Source organism: Crassostrea angulata, chromosome 4 (genome assembly GCF_025612915.1).
Source record: "Crassostrea angulata isolate pt1a10 chromosome 4, ASM2561291v2, whole genome shotgun sequence".
NCBI classification, from domain to species: Eukaryota; Metazoa; Mollusca; class Bivalvia; order Ostreida; family Ostreidae; genus Magallana; species Magallana angulata.
The window spans coordinates 47,778,708-47,796,252 of NC_069114.1; the positions used below are offsets into that span (position 1 = coordinate 47,778,708).

General features: G+C 34.3%; 3 protein-coding genes across 3 annotated transcripts; 2 read left to right on the forward strand and 1 right to left on the reverse strand.

Moving 5' to 3' along the window:
• Positions 1-2,680, forward strand: LOC128179399 (protein toll-like). Its single transcript, XM_052846809.1, has one exon. It carries the CDS (start codon positions 158-160, stop codon positions 2,375-2,377), a length of 2,220 nt encoding a protein of 739 aa, XP_052702769.1. The 5' UTR covers positions 1-157; the 3' UTR covers positions 2,378-2,680.
• Positions 2,681-4,204: 1,524 nt separating this feature from the next.
• On the reverse strand, positions 4,205-9,210 carry LOC128181022 (spermatogenesis-associated protein 24-like). The gene is made up of 6 exons (XM_052849271.1): positions 9,021-9,210; positions 7,089-7,166; positions 6,651-6,713; positions 6,241-6,371; positions 5,688-5,758; positions 4,205-5,060 (listed from the first exon to the last, which is right to left on the reverse strand). Exons 1-6 carry the CDS (start codon positions 9,189-9,191, stop codon positions 4,831-4,833), a joined length of 744 nt encoding a protein of 247 aa, XP_052705231.1. The 5' UTR covers positions 9,192-9,210; the 3' UTR covers positions 4,205-4,830.
• A 241-nt stretch (positions 9,211-9,451) lies between these two features.
• On the forward strand, positions 9,452-17,473 carry LOC128181020 (pantothenate kinase 3-like). The gene is made up of 7 exons (XM_052849270.1): positions 9,452-9,588; positions 9,919-10,271; positions 10,384-10,628; positions 11,418-11,594; positions 11,826-11,949; positions 13,446-13,571; positions 15,385-17,473. The coding sequence occupies exons 1-7, from the start codon at positions 9,477-9,479 to the stop codon at positions 15,472-15,474; spliced, it is 1,227 nt and encodes a 408-aa protein (XP_052705230.1). The 5' UTR covers positions 9,452-9,476; the 3' UTR covers positions 15,475-17,473.
• Positions 17,474-17,545: the final 72 nt, after the last annotated feature.

Below are 17,545 nucleotides of genomic sequence, written 5' to 3' on the forward strand. Positions count from 1 at the left end.
AGCATGTATTTTTTTCGTCAGGTTTGTTATATAACACAACCAGGAAGTTCATGCACAAAATGGATCTAAAATTACTGTCCTAAATAACTGGTTTCGGTGGCTTATACTGCAAACAACGTAGTTCAAACAACGTAGTTTAGAACAGTGGGGTTGTTATATGTATACCGGTACATGTATACATGTCAGTCGTTTTTGTTCGTATTGCAAGCTGTTGCTCAACATGGAGATAAATATCTTTTTGAAAGCATCGGTCCTTTTCCTATCTCTACTAAGACAATGTGTTGTTCTAGGAAATAATCCGCTTGGAGAGGAATGGATGCTGCGGCATTGGCATGATTTACCGTGGTATTGCCCGGGTAGGTGTAATAGTACCGGTACCGGTGATCTTAACAAGTACAGTGAAGAACTGTGCTGCAATTGCAAATCGAAAAGCGCTTTTGATTTCGACAACAATCCATGTGAAGCAAATATTTCATCTCTTGGAGAAATAGTTGATGGTGGATGCAAAGGAAACACCGTGTTAGAGCATACTGTTCCAAAACTGTACAAATTCCCGGATAATGCGTGTGCATTTCCCGGAATAACCAAAATTGTTTTGTCAGGAAATTTAATTCTTGATATTCCAAATTTAGCATGTCTGTCCAACTTGACGTATTTAAATTTATCAAGGAATAAAATAACAACTCTACGGCAGGCCTCTTTAGTTAACAATACAAATCTGAGGATTGTAGACCTTTCTTCCAATTCTATCACACACATTGAGACAGGGGTCCTTGAATCGCTCTCTTTCCTCACCATGAATCTGAGAAATAACTCAATATCGACATTAGACGTCACGGATTTGATGATATCAAGGTCTTTTTGTCAAATAGATATTTCGTATAACAGAGTGGAATCCATCGTGAATAGCAATAACTGGACTGTCGACAACAAGAACAATTATGGAACTGGATTTTACAACGGAACCTACAATCAGATGAAATATCTCCCAGACTGGAACAAAATCGGTGTCCCGAATTTGACATCTCTGAATGCAATGATCTATCGTGGGTATGACATACGGCATAATCCAATTTATTGTGACTGTAACTTAGCACAGCCTCTGGTTTTCTTTAGACCGATTCTTGTAATAATTGATCGTGATTTCTTCTATGTCAGGTGTAATGGTCCAAAAGCACTCACTGGTCAGAAATTGCGCAGCTTCTTAGAGGGAAACCGTATTACACAGCTCGTGTGTAACTACACGGGGGTCGCGCTCTGTCCTTCACAATGCACATGCGTTAAAGAACCTAGATACTCCAAAAGAAATGTCTTCCAAGTCATCCTTGTCACTATCATTACCTGTAATAACTCGTCATTATACCGCTTACCGCACATTTTACCAGAAAGTGATGAAATCGAGTTCTGTTTCAACGGAAGTGGCATAAAGGAACTAACCAACGAGCATTATTTGGCTCGTGTGACGGTCTTGAAATTGGTGTCAATGCCTCGTTTTGACAAAATGGCATTGGAAAACCTCAAGAGTCTAAAAGAACTATCTTTACCCTTACAGGCGCAGTTGAATGGAATACCAAAAAAATTGTCCTTTCTTCATCCCTGTGTGTTTCTTCAAGAAGACAATTTTGTTATGAATTGTACCTGCTCTCTTAAGTGGATGATTGAATGGTTGTCGTTAGTCGTCTCCAGTGAATGTCAGAGAAATTTCGAGTTTAAATGCTTGACTAAAAACAACACTGAACCTGCCAGGACCTATCTACAAAACATAGACTGCAATGTTCACACTTCTGATTCCATCTATCTGACATTGACGTCCATGTGTCTCGCTTTGCTGGTCCTGCTTCTATTTCTGACAGCAGCGTGGAAACGGAAATGCGAAATCAGACTGCTAATCAGGGAAACAAAACTCGGTAAACTCTTGAGGTCGCGAGTAACTTTGGACCAGGATCGGGTTGTTTTTATTTCATTTGATGGATCTAATCACTGCATCCACTCATTCATTTTCGAAAAATTGGAGCCTTTCTTGGTCACGAACGGGTTTCACGTTTTCATACCACCACGTGACTTAGCCGTAGGGAGCGTTCGAAGCGAAGAAGCTGCATGGCAGATTTCCGTTTCCAGATACTACATAACGTTCCTCTCTTTAGGTTATTTGGATGAAGACGTGTTCGAAACACGAAGCGAGTGGAGATGCATCTGGAATGGCTACTTGTCAGATAATAGGAAGGAATTGTTGGTACTGAATTACGACCTGCTGAAACCATCCGATGTGCCATGCAGTAAAATGAGAGCAGTCTTGCGAGCTGGAAATGTCGTAGATTTTGATGCAGGGGAAAACACAATATTATCTAAGATAGTTAAATTGTTTCATACTTCATGATTTTGACGGATAATATAAGCGTTTATAACAGAGTGGAAAGTTCATTTGCAGTTTGCATACAGTTTGAATGGAGAGTATAGTGCAGTAGTGTTGTTTGAATTATATCTAGAATTTTCTGTGTGCTGATTAAATCGCTTGCAGGCAATTGTAACCATGTATTAATATGCAGCCTTCTATAGAATAAAATGTCAAAGAGTCTTTAAACTTTGTTCAAAGAATGGTAGAAAAGAAGTTAAATGTAGTAATTGTTCCGTAAATGAGTATTTTCATTTTCATTTTTATAAGCATGATAATAAAACAGGACCGTTTTAAAAACACTCAATTGAGTAGTTGAATTGTGATAGGAAAGGTAATTATAATTTCTTTTTCACATGTTTAACATAATCTGAAGAAATTATTTCTGCGCATATAATATCTACGTAAAAACATAAATTTACTCAAGTTTCAAACTGTGTTGTGTTTGGCCGTTGTACTGTAACAGACACCTCTCGTTATCCTTGAGAAAACGATTTACTAGAACTTCATCGACAATTTCTTAGGTTTTTTTAAGATTTCAACAAGTCTTACTTATTTTAGCCAACGCCTTCTTCAGGGGAGAATTGAAATAGGAATCAATGCCTTTACTATTTGTATGCACTGAATAAGATATCTTCCACATTTAAAATGCCAGTTCTGTCGAGTCGGTTATTAAAATTTGTAAATAGATGCATATACCCCTTTTCTGGTTTTACTCATTAAGAGGGCTGGGTGGTCGTGACCATTTCTATACACTATATCTAACCCCTTTAAAAAAAGAGCTCTGTACGAATGCCTAGCAAATTATTCGAATTTCAAGCTAAAATATATGGATTTTTTAAATTTAATAATAGTTTACTGATAAAGACAACACATCTAAAAATATAATGAAGGTATGATGGTTAATTTGCTGACCATGAAACCGTCTTAATGTTTAATTGTATTGAAACCCGTTTAGATTGATCAGTGTATCTTCTTTTATTACATCTTCAGAATTGAGATATTACTCATGCGCGGATCTAGAGGGGGGGGGGGGGTCGGGGGGTCCACCCCCACCCCCCCCCCCCCCTGGAAAATGAAAATTTATTAAATTTACATAATAAAAATTATCGCGAAAATATGCCTCGGACCCCCCCTGGCAAACACAATTATCCTTCGGACCCCCCCCTGGAAAAATTTTCTGGATCCGCGCATGTTACTAATCTAATACCGGTATCAGGGCATGACATAAAAATAATCTAATGTAAAAAATACATTATGGTTCAGTGCATTCAGATATATTATTTTTGTGAATATGTAAAGATAGGTAAAAAAAACCAAATATATAACAGAGCACCAAAAGAGAATTTCCGATTAAACACTAAACAAAATAGGCTGCAATCCAGGCTCACTTATTTAAAAAATTAGTCTTCACAAAACAGCGTGTAAACGGTTGTCTTCTTCTGTTCTGTCACTGCACACGCTTAACGGTCGAGCATGCAGGGATATGATGTTTATTTGAAGATGCATAAAAAATTATCACAAGATGTAACCTACAACTGCAAACGTATTCGATGTGAGCTAGAAGCAAAACAACATTAACCGTTTTTGGTAAAGATAATGGGTTTGTCTGATTCTTGCAAAGAGTTTTACTCTCTTCTCGAGTGTGGTTTATTCAATCATTTTACAATTCTTTTCAAACAAAAAAAAAATCCATGTACTTAAAAGCCTGTGCATTATGTAATTGCGTCGGTAGGAAAGCAGCCGACTGTAAACTTCTCGAAGTTTTAAATTTACCCACGAGCAGTACAGGAACAATGAAATAAAACATGATGACCAATTACTTTTTATGACTTCATATCAGATTGAGATGGAGAAATACTGCAGCTATGTCATATTTTGGCAGTGATTTTGAAACATACCAGAACATAACTATCCCTTAATACACAAGTATAAAATTGTTGATTTGTTCTACAATATCAAGATACTTATCTTTTTTAAGCACCCAACAACATGACTATCAAAAGCTTCCATAAATATCTCTCTCTCTCTCTCTCTCTCTCTCTCTCTCTCTCTCTCTCTCATGCAATAATATACAATGTATCAACATAAACAACTACACATTACACATTCTGTACGCAGGGAAATATTTGCCCATTTTTATTTCTGCCCCTTTTGCCTTAATTGTCGGTGGGCGAATTTAAGACTGGGCAAATTCCAATATCTTAAATCTTAAACTCTTTTTAAACACATCTGTGCCTGAGCGAATTCAAGATGGGGCAAACTGTTTGCAAGTGTGAAAGGGCAAAAAATGCACAGGGTGAAAATATCCTTGTTTATAGTATATCACCTGATCATGAGGTATATTGGACGGACTAAAACAATGATTTCACAAGTTCCTATTAACACTACACTGAGTCACACCTTCCTCTGTCAATGATCCAGTGTGTTCCCCATGGTCACCTCTTGGTTTTGGGTACTGCCAGCAGTCTGTCCCGGGTCTTTTTCTTCTGCTCTTGCTCTTCCATCAGCCGGTTGATGTATTGCTGCTGTTTTTTCTCAATCTCCAGCTCCGTCACTTGTTTCTTGTGCTCTATTTCCTTTTCTTTTAATTTCTTCTCTAACTTTTCTATTGCCTCCTTCTTGTTGCTCAAAACCTTTTCTTGTTGCTCTACTTTTTTACTTATTTCTGAAAAAGTTTGATTTAGTGTTACAGTAGCTCAAAAAAAGAGAAGTTTATGCTTATTCTTTGCACAAGCAACATTGCAAATTTAACTCTTTCAAAAAACACCTTGTAGTTGTGTAACCTATTATAGTGTATGCTATATGTACATTTCTATTTACTGTATATTTGTAATTAAATGCCAAGAATTGATGTTGACATAAAATCACAAGAAGTACCCCTCTTGGATTTTAAAATCTTGCTATTTTTTTCTGACAGTAATTGTTGTGACCTAAATGAAATTATTATATAAATTCTGCGTTAATGATTTTGTATGTCCATGATTTGATACAAAACAGCAGAATCACGGAATGAAGAACTCGCGTAATGTAAGGAATCTACGGTACTGAGAAACAAATACTTATTGCTGTATGCAGGACCTGGCTGGTCTATCTGATTGTGTTTCTGTTTGTGTGTGCAATGTTTGGAGTTTTTGATGTAAGCATTATTTATTATATTAGTTTTACCATGGATTTACAAATATGTATACTACATAGGAATCTTTTTAATAAAATTGCATGATTAAACATCTCTTATTACGGAACTACAGAACACTTTACTGTATTAATACCGTCAGAGCTTCAGGTACATTACCTGTACATTTCGTTTCTAATTTGATATTCTTTGATGTTTCTTGCATTGCTTTGGATCGTACATCACCGAATCTACAATTACAGTAAACATATTGTATTTGTTTAAACAAGTTAAACAACATGTAATAATAATATCTTATCTATGAATGTACACTTCATATGTGTTTTACAATGTACAAATTAATTTAATAACCTAAATCAAATAACAAGGGATATCCCTACGTAACCATTGACACATATACATTGTAATCATATAACTACCATTTGTATTGTTTTATTACTTGTATGTGTATATTAAAGTTTACACAATACTGTAATAACTACAATATATAGTATATGCACTATGAGTCTACTAGGATATGTATAAAAAGCTATCAATCACATGTATACTATTAATAAAAAAAAGGATCTTTTTAATTCAGATACCTCAGCAATCTCTATAAATATACCATTAGATATCATATTTCAAAGATTTTTGATCAGGATAGATTATTCATTGGTTAACCATTGTCAGTACATAAATTGATACATGCAGCCAAGTTCTAGTTGCTTACGCTCTTTGGAATGCCTCTTTCTCTCTGGCTAACTGTTTAGTTAAAATTTCAACTTCTCCAAGAGCAAACTCTAGTCTGTCCGTCACCTCTTGCAGAGCTGTGCGGGTCTTGGAATGTTCTTTTCTTTCCTCCTGAATTCCCAAATGGTTGAAATTGAGTTAAGTTACATTAAATGAGCAGGCTCTGTAGTAGCTATAGAAAGTTCTTTGTTTGTTATCTGTATGCTTTCTTTCTTATAAACAGTTTATAATTTAGAAATAACAATGGACAAAATATTTTTTCATTTTTTGATCTGTTGGATGTAAAATGATTTTAAACATCAATAAAAATGTGCATGTACATCTGTGTATGTCTCAATGTAGGAGTTTTATTTGAGAAGTTCTGATGATTTTTTTATCGTTGTTATTTACCTCTAGCTGTGACTCCAGTTCTGTGTAGTCTGCCTTGCTAATATAATCCTCTTGCACTGATCGCTAAAAATTCAAGTAATTCATCAATTCAAATTTCACAAACACTTCATTACTTTTCCAATCAATATTACTTAAAACAAGTAAATTCAAAAAGTATGATTATTTTATTTGATTCCCATGCATGTACCATTATCAAAAATCAATTATGTCCATACTGACCTACATTTGGTGACATACTTTTTTTTCAAAAGAAACATAAAGTCAACTGTTTTTGTCACCAACAAGATTCATTTAAATGCATTTGTACTTGATTAAATACAGTACAAAATGAGAACTTTTAACAGTGACTTTAATTTGAATACATTTATCCATATAACTATATCATTCTACTTGAACTGCTTGTATACAACAGAGCAATGCCTGATGGACAATACAAACCTCCAGTTTGCGAAGATCCTCCTCGTAAGTATCTCTGGAGAGAAAACTTTCCCTCAGGGTTGTCTCTTGAAGTGAAAGCTGCAATAATGTAATCAATGAATATCAGTACATACGTAATACATAATACCAGTTACATCTACATGTACAGGACCAATCAGACCCAACCTAACACCAGAGCAAGCCGCGTCTTAACCCAGGTTTACTTTTGGGGTTTCTTTTTGAAAATTTGCATCCACTCAGGGTTTACTTTAGGTCTACCTGGGGTTTACTTTGGGTCTACCTGGGGTTTGCTTTTGGGGTCCACTGTATGCACTAAGTTGTGAAGCAGAGCCATATTTTATCTTACCATTTACTGCCTGTAATTCCCGCCCCTTGTAATTCCAAATACACATGTAGCGTCTGCCGCCGTCTGCTTTCAGGGTATTATTGTGATCGGAGTTTACTCTCAGTGTCCACTCTGGGCGCTTTGGGTTTACTCTGGGTCCACTCTAGTAAACCCAGAGTAAACCCCAAAATTAAACCGAAGGTTAATTGGGGTTAACATTCTATTAGGTTGAGTTTGATCGGTACTGTACATGTACTGTTAAGTTAATGTATTGAGAGAGAACAATGATATAAGAAAGATAATTCAAAATCAATATTTCGTCACTATGACAATACATGTAGCATTAAAAGGTTTATTTGATGGAGAAGAAGATGTCCCTGCCTAGTGCATATACACATATGTAGTTTCCAAGTTGCTACAATTTTGACTGACATACTCTGCATCAAGGATATGTACAAAGTTTTATTAATATTAAAATATACTGTTAAATAATATTAAATTATATTATATTATATTATATTAAAAGAGTGCTCAGTCTTTTTCAGCATTAAATTGCATGAAAATTGTTGTTAACAAACTTAGGAAAATTAGAACAATTTTATTAATAAGAGCTTGGATTTTTGGTTGGGTGTTACTATCAACTTTGCTAAGCACCAGCTGTGTTTTGTGAAATTGATGCTGTTTCAATGAAATACCGGATGAAGTCGGACAAGTGCCATTGCATTCAATGTATTCATATCTATCTATAGTCTGTCCCAAGTTATTGCTTCCATCACTTTTTTGATGCTTTTTAATGAGAATACACATACCTGTGAAAGAAATACAGTTGAAATCAATAAAAGTGATTATATCCAAGATATCTCAATGAACAATTATCATTTTTCACTCATAAAAGTTCACAGGAACGAAAACAAATTTCTTACGGAGATTTATAATGGGAGATGTTTACATCTTTTCTCCATTTGGAAGTACTCGGGATACCTCGCACAATTTTTCAACGTTATCATCCGAGCTTATTAATGGCTGATGCAATGCAAAATCCCCGTAGACTTTCTATTTTGGGATGTGTATTGAAACCTGAAGCGGTAGAGGGGGCGTTTCAAAACAGATAATCTGGACATTTTTCATATTAGTGGATGAACGTAGTTTGAGCACAAAGGTATTTATAATTATCGAAATATCAAGCAAAAAGTGGTGGAAGCAAAAAACTCAGGACAGAGTATAATAGCCAATGACTGAACAGTTAACCATGAGTAGACCCCTCCCTCATTAAATCAGATTTTGTCATGCATTGCCATAATTCCAAGCTCTTGTCAATTCAGCTCTAATGAAATGTTTTGTTGAAGAGGGGTTAACTGTACAATACTCATGCTTTATAAGAGGCCTACATATATTTCTTTGAACATTACAGTTTTTGTTGCAGTTTGTTTCTTAAATTTTCCTAGCTTTTAACAATAAAATATCAGCAATTCCTCTATGTGTTAACAAAAAATCGGGCTGTATCATCAACATGATATCATTTGCACCACATATCATGCAAGTGGAATGTAACATTGCTAGCAACGCCACGACAGAGAAAATTCGAACAATAAACAAACTTGACTCACATCGTCGCTGAGCCTCTCTATGACTGATTTCTGAGTCAAAATGACGTCCTGCAACTGTCGCTGGACCAACACATCCGTGGGAATGGAGTCCTCCTCAAAGGTCGGCGATTCTTCCAAAACTGTCACGGTTTCTGTCGGCAACATCGACTCAGCCATGGTATCAGATTCCATATTTCCGGAACATAAAATTCCATCCTGTTACATTTTGCAGGTTTCAGAGCGAATTCTGTTTCCTGCGTTCTAATTGTTATACAGACCTTTATAACTCTCGGCAACAGTTTGTTTGTCTGACTTGTAGGTTCGTTGATCACTGAAAAAAGAACAATTTATACAAATTAATTGTTCTAGTGTCTCGGGTGTTCAATATATTTGGTTTAATACATGTTAGATTGTGCATCTTACAAAGCATGTTGGGCATGGATTAAGTACATGGATTAAGTACATATACGATTAGGCATGGAATTTCCAAATGCCGACGGATCAAAAAATGGTCCATTAACAATTGAGTGCACTGAAAATGGAGACATTGACTATGATCTCCTCAGTCCAAAAGACAGACCTAAACCAAGTAAGTAATGATGTCAGCTCAGGATACAGTAATGTTGCAATGTTACTATAGTTGGTTAAAATCCTAATCATTTTATTCATAGGATTTTCTGTCAAAATTTTTAAAAATGATTTGACATTTTAAAAAAAAATGACAAATAGTATATGAAATCTTATATTGATTTTGATTACCAGGTAATTAAATTGCATTGGTATTGTGTGGTTTGATTTATTTTATTTAATAGTTTAATGTATAATTTTTCAATCTTGCCAAAATGAAATGATCTTGTGATCCTTTCTAATTCACTGGTTTAGAGTGGCCATGACACTAAAGTACTGTTGATCACTTAAGGTATGCCATGGTTTGGTCTCGACATTGGAGGAACACTAACAAAGCTCATCTATTTTGAGCCAAAAGATTTCACAGAACTAGAGGAGGAGCAAGAAAAAGAGACGGCTAAAACTATACGAAAATATTTGGTAGGGAACACTGCATATGGAACCTCAGGGATACGAGATGTTCACTTAGAAATGAAGGACCAATTAATTGGGGGACGCAGGGGAAGCTTGCATTTCATACGATTCCCAACCAGTAATATGGAGGGATTCATAGAGATGTGTAAAGCTAAACACTTTAACAGTCTAGTTACAGAGATTTGTGCCACAGGAGGAGGAGCATATAAATTTGAAGAGGATTTCTTTACGGTAATATGCAAAATTAATTTGATGATTTGGGTTTTTTTAAATGACCGAATATATTTGTTCACAATTGTTCATGCATTCAAAATTTTACACAGAAAATGTTTTCTTTTTCTAGAAAGTTAGTTTGCACCTTCACAAGTTTGATGAATTGGAGTGTCTACTAAAGGGTATCCATTACATAGACCGACACAATGAAAAGGAATGTTATTATTGGAAAAACTCTCACGATCCTGATCAATGCGAGAAAGTTCCTTTTGATTTTAAAGACCCTTATCCATACATGGTTGTTAATATAGGATCAGGAGTCAGTATATTAACTGTTCGTGGACCAAATAATTATCAGAGAGTGAGTGGTACAAGGTAAGTCTCCAGTCAAACAGTCTGATTCAAGAATTTCACAACATCAACACTGGTATCTCCAGTCAAACAGTCTGATTCAAGAATTTCACAACATCAACACTGGTATCTCCAGTCAAACAGTCTGATTCAAGTATATGTATTTTACAACATCAACTCTGGTATCTCCAGTCAAATAGTCTGATAAAAGTATTTTACACCATCAATGCTGGTATCTCCAGTCAAACAGTCTGATTCAAGTATTTTACAACATCAATACTGGTACAGTACCGATCAGATCCAACCTAACACCGAGTAAACCCCAACTAAACCCCGGGTTTACTTTCTGGGTTTACTTTGGGTTTACTCCGGGTTTATTTTTGAAAAACTTGTGTCCACTTGTTTACTTTGGTTTACTTTTATGGTCCTCTTTAAACATTGAAATGTGAAGCAGACCTATCTAATTATCTTACTGCCTGTAATTCCCATTTCTTGTATTTTCCAAATACACTTGTAGTGTCTGCCTCAGGGGTCTACTTCTGAATGGGGTTTACCGGTACTCTCTGGGTTTACTTTGGGTTTACTTGGGGTTTACTCTGGATCCACTCTAGTAAACCCCAGAAGTGAACCCTTTCTGTAAGGTTGGGTCTGTACATATAATTCCATTTCACTTTCATATGAGCTCTTTTTGTCGATCAAATAAATTTAAAATTGTGACAAACAAATATGTTTGTGATTGTAGAGGATGTATGTGATGATGATGATGATGATGATGATGATGATGATGATGATGATGATGATGATTTCTTACAGTTTAGGGGGAGGTACTTTTCTTGGCCTATGTTGTTTATTGACTGGGTGCCAGACGTTTGAGGAGGCAATAGAACTAGCATCACAAGGGGACAACAAGAAAGTGGACAAGCTTGTCAGAGACATCTATGGTGGAGATTATGACAAATTTAAACTCAGTGGGGAAACTGTAGCCAGCAGGTATTCTACAAGCATTCATTTTATTTTTTCAATGAAATGTTTCAGTTTAAATCACACAAGTTTTATAATTATTGCTTTAGTGGTACTAAAAAGATGGAAATATTAATGAAGGGGAAAATATCCAAGTTTTGCTATAACTCTTAATTTTACTAAACCTATCATCAGGAATACAAACAAACACTATTTGAAGTCAGAGAATCAATTTTGATGCTTGTATCATGCCTTATTTAGTTTTGGTCATATGAACCAAGCTGATAAAAGAGAGAAGGCCAGTAAAGAGGACCTCGCTCGAGCAACACTCACCACATTGACCAATAATATAGGATCCATAGCCAGAATGTGTGCTCAAACTCAGGTAAGTGACTCAACAATGAAAAACAGGTACTCAGGTGGGTCATATTGATTAGTGATATACAGTGGTAGCAACGTTATTGTTCACAAACGACACGCACGATTCTGATACACAAACGATCACGCACGATACACGAACGATCACGCACGATACACGGACGATCATTAACTTACTGAATTTTCACGATACACAAACAAAAACGATAAAACATGCAACCGAACGATTCTACACCATTAAACATGCAAAATCAAAATTAATTTTTTAGATAGGAATTAAGGAAACGTAGTACTTTAATTTGTATTGCTTTATGTTTGTGTTTTATTGAAAAGCAGCATGTACTTTAGTCATGCACTGTTTTATATTTTACTAGTTAACACTTTTACACATCCATACGTAAATATAAAGGATTCACACAAATTAATTTTTGTCTCCATAACGAATATTAACTTCCATCATAAGTTAAAGAAAAGTATATGTAATAGAAATGAAGATAATGCATAAACTACACGAAATTATTTACATACGAGTTGACTGATTATGTAATTTAATCCTCTTACGTACGATTTAATTATGTGGGATACAGGTAAATTTGTTACCTTGTTCAATAGAATTTCGATTTTTCACATCCAATATTTTCATAATTTACAGCACATAATTGATTTATTTCTATTTATTCTAAATTTTAAAGTGTCTATATAGATTTTTTTTCAAACAAATGTTTATACAATCAACCAGATAATAATGCGTATCGTATCCTCATTTGAAAGAAAAACGTTGGGAATAATCGTTTAGTTTAAAACAGGGAATGGGTAAGCTTGGCCGCCTTCATTCAACGCGTCGCTTTTGCTTATATGATCAAAATCATGTGTCAAGACACAATGGATGCTTGATATAGGCTGATTATAAAATTAAGCAAAACTAACTCGACCGAAAAAAGGATTGAATGAGCAATGGAAATAAAAAAATGTATTTAACAGCGAAAGCGAGAATGAATGTTAACAACTGTCAATGTTCTTATATAAAAAAAGTTTTATATTCACATTATTTTACATTAACTACTTGTTTCCGTTTAAGAATAAATCCTGACATTCCGTAAAAGAAGTTGCAAAACGAAAAAACCGCACGATCACGCACGAACACGCACGTTAAAAAACGCAAACTAATTCTCCTGATACACGCACGATCCCGCACGTTACACGAACGATCACCCACGTTACACGAACTATTTAACACGATTGGCTTGTCAACAATAATGTTGTTACCACTGTATGACCCATAGTCTGTATGTTTGCTTAAACTCAGGTAAGTAACTCAACAATGAAAAATAGCTACTTAGACAAGTCACATACTATGATAAATGACCCATAGCCTGATGATTCCATAGTTCATGTATTTATACAGTATTTTATAGAGAACCAATGATTTAAGATCTAAGAACTACGAGGTATTGCCTGAAAGATATTGATCTAGACTAATTATGGAGTTCTCTGTCTCTTTAGGGTCTTGAGCGTGTGGTGTTTGTGGGAAATTTCCTGCGTGTGAACACAATATCCATGAAACTCCTTGCCAATGCTATGGACTATTGGTCTAATGGAGCCCTCAAAGCTCTCTTTCTGGAACATGAGGTAATTCTTAATAAGGTTTGAATTAATCCTTGACTTATCAAATGTTTAAGGTATTTTCATGTGTATGAAAACATTTGTATTGGATTTTAAAAAAGGGCTGGGAAAGATGAATGAATAGTAATATTGTCTCCTTGCAAAGTGATTATTACTTCCAGGATAGTCGTTGGGTCAGACCCAAATATAGACTCTATATTTTGCTTAAAGTAATATGAAATAATCGGGGCATATAATGTATATATAGGGCATATAGAGTATATACATGTAAGTTTTACCCAAATCTGTCTGTCATACCATCATTTCTAGTTTTCCTGAAAAATACCAGACCTTTTTTTGCTATGCTTTTAGATTATAAATGATTTTGGTAAGTGTCTCTGTATACACGACTTCACAAAAGTCATTCTCACAGACTTTGAAAATTTCTACTTGTTCACAGTTCCATGATTGTAGATAATGAGCTTATTTTTTTTATATGTGTCATTATACTGATGACTTACAAAATTAATGAAGTTTAGTTTCACAGCTTAACTAGTGATTGAAGTATTTGCACTAAAGTTATTGCCCTTAGACAGAATGTCTTAGTTTTTTCTGTCCAAAAAACAGTGAAGAGTGTTGTAGAAATTAATTTTGATAACTTAAATCATCATCTGTATGAGTAGAGAATACAATCAAATTGTACATTTTCCCTTCCATTAGAAAAGAATATCTTGTAGTTCATTAAGATATTGACCAATGAGAATAAAGCTTAGTCAAAGATTGACCTTTATGTGACCATGAATTATACAGTTGCAGTTTACATAAAACATGCTGTTTATTGCTGATGGTATGTAGAATTGAAACAGTTTTAATGTGATGTCACATAAGAGGAGTGAATATTCATAATAACAATAAGTGTATGTGATAAAGCAGCCATGTGTAGGAGATGGAGAGCTACACAGACTGTGGCTAAGATGTTGTAAGCTCAACTTTGCAATTCTGTGTCCTAGTCGTCATAAAAATTTAAGTAATATGAATCTTGATTATGAAAAATTAATTACCGTTGTATTTTTCAATCAACTCTCATGACTAATGGGAATAATTTTTTTAATAAATCAAATTTGAATTTTCCTTTTAATTCAACAGATTCTTTTGTCAATCGAAGATTTACATAAAATTCTTACAGTAAAACTTTGTTATAGTGAGGTCCTAAGGCCCAATGGATTTACTTCGTTATATCCGTATAACAAATTCGTGATAATAACTGTAGGGAATTCACTTTATACATGCTTTCTTTCACCAGATAATAATTTTTGCTAATTGAGGCTTAAAATAAAAATACATTCTTGTGTTACTTTTAATATTCGGATTGTGAATTGAAAAGTTTATATAAAAATAGATTCATTCAAACTATCATGTTAAACAGTAGTGCCATCGTTTTAAACTATGAAGAAATTTGTTATAAAAGTGTTAAAATCCGTTATTACATGTATATTCACCTCTATGGGACTCAAAATCATTTCGCTGTATCCGTAAATTTGTATATTCATACATCCATATCCAAATCCGTTATAACTGTAAAATGTTCCAAAGATTTGTTAAGAATTTTACTGGGAACTCAAAAAAACTTCGCAATATCTGAGAATTCGCTATCTCCGTGTTCATAGTAAATGAGTTTTACTGTTCTATATTGTTTGAAGCTACTTTAGTACTAGCATAGGGCATAAACTTTAACTTAGTGAAGTGTGGTAAATCTGCAAAATTAGAAATTGCTGGGTGAGAGTGTGCTACAGACATTATGTTTTTGTGTGCAAATTTATGTTGTTTTTGTTTCTTGCAGGGATATTTTGGCGCTATGGGATGTTTGATGGAATATGTGGGCTCTGGTGGGTCACTTAACTTTGAGGCACCACAGCTAGCTGACCATTGAAGTGTCAAGGTCATTCGGTTCTGGACAGGTGGCAGGTGTTTTGCTTTTCTCATTGGATTCGTTATAATTATTTAGACATACATGTATCATCATGTTCTCTTCAATCTTTTATACAGTTCATTTTTAGCAATTCTGAAGTAGACTCCAAATTATAATGTCTTACTTATCTTTTACTTGAGATATTTATGGGTAATCCAGGAGCTTGGAAATAACATGAAAGCACAGCTGAACATGTAGATGACATATGGCTTCATTGAACACATAGGTGGTGGATCTTCTTGTTTCACTTTTTGTACATATATATTTTAATTTCAAATTCAAAGGGCTTTATGTCTTTTGTCAATCTTTCATCATTTTATGCAATATTCAACTGTATTAGATGTTAAAAAATCATTTCTGAGAATTGAGTGTACTATGCCTAGATGCTTGGCAATCTTTGATAATGATGTAGTAATTATTGGGTATTGCATATTCCAAAACAACGATCCTTGTGAATAAGGAAAGTATATGTATCTGCAAGACCAACAACTCTGTACGTACATTTAAGATTTTAATTTTGATGACTTTTTGTGTACATTATATTAGCTTTGACAGTAGATGCATTAGTTTTGTGTGAGAAGGGAGTTAGATTGTTGTGTACATATTCAATGTTTAGAAGTGCTGTGTTTTATATTCAGGAAAACAAATTGTGTCCACTATGTGTCTCTTCAGATCGGAAGATGATGATTCTTCTGTAACAAATCTTCCAGAGTTTATCTTTTTTAGAGAATACAGGCATTAATTTCCTATATACAGGGGAACAAAGTGCTTTACGGTTTTAATTGTGATCATAATTCAGACTCGCTGTGACCAGAGAGCTGTTTTATTGACATGTTAGACAATTCATGGTGATTCTGTTGATATATAGTTTGTCTTCACATTTGCACTGATTTCCGTAAAAAGGACAAACCTGTATAACTGTTTTTGTGATACTTACGTTTATTTCAGTCCACTGATATATCCAAACATTCCAGGGTCAATATTGAGATTCAATAGTCTTACATAGTCTAATAGATGTCATTGTCTAATGAATGTAGTCTTGTTGATGTCATTGTCTAAACAATGTCATCCTATTTTTATAGATGTCATTGTCTACTTAATGTAGTCTTGTAGATGTCATTGTTTAATCAATGTAATTTTATAAATGTCATTGTCTAATCAATGTAGTCTTATAAATGTCATTGTCTAATCAATGTAGTCTTATAAATGTCATTGTCTAATCCATGCTAGATCTTCACACCACTGTATGTTGATAGATGTATGTAGAGATTCAAGTACATGAATCAAAGTTTTTAGGTTTAATTTGAATATTTTATGATATCTATCAGTAACAAACCTATATAATGATATCATATGTATGTTATTTTCTGTGTTTCACACAACTTTTCCTAAAGGAGTAATTTGTTCGGAATGTATCCTAGTTATACTAGTCTAGTATCTATAAGTTACATGATTGTATATATGTTGTTTGTCTCTCATTTAGCTGGAGGTCCGTTACAACATATACATGCCTAAACAAGATCACCTCCATTTGTATGGTTGAGTATTTGATATATCCTTGTCCTCTGTGTTCTCAGTATAACCTCTGTAAAGGGTGACAACACCAACCAGTATTTGATCCTGTTAAGGGATCATTGACCGACGGAACTTTCATCCTTGTGTTCATACATACATGTATTATAGTGTATATTATGTGTATCGGACATTTGTATATTATGTATATATTTTCTAATTTAACCAGGTCCTTATTTGTTGATAATTATTCTGTTAATTGACTTATGTAACATAGGAAGTGGCATTAATTTATATAATTGTGGTTTTTAAAATTTGAATTACTCTATTTTTTATTCAGTTTTAGTTTAAAGATATAATAATGTTCTTTGTAGAACAATTTCTTGCAGTGTTTCTTATTTATCAATGTAACATGATATCACCTAATAAAAAAAAATCCAGAACTTTTGTTGTATCTTATCTGTAAAAAAAATCATGAAGAACTGATGGAGCTTGTTGTGTCAAAGTGATAATATAACAA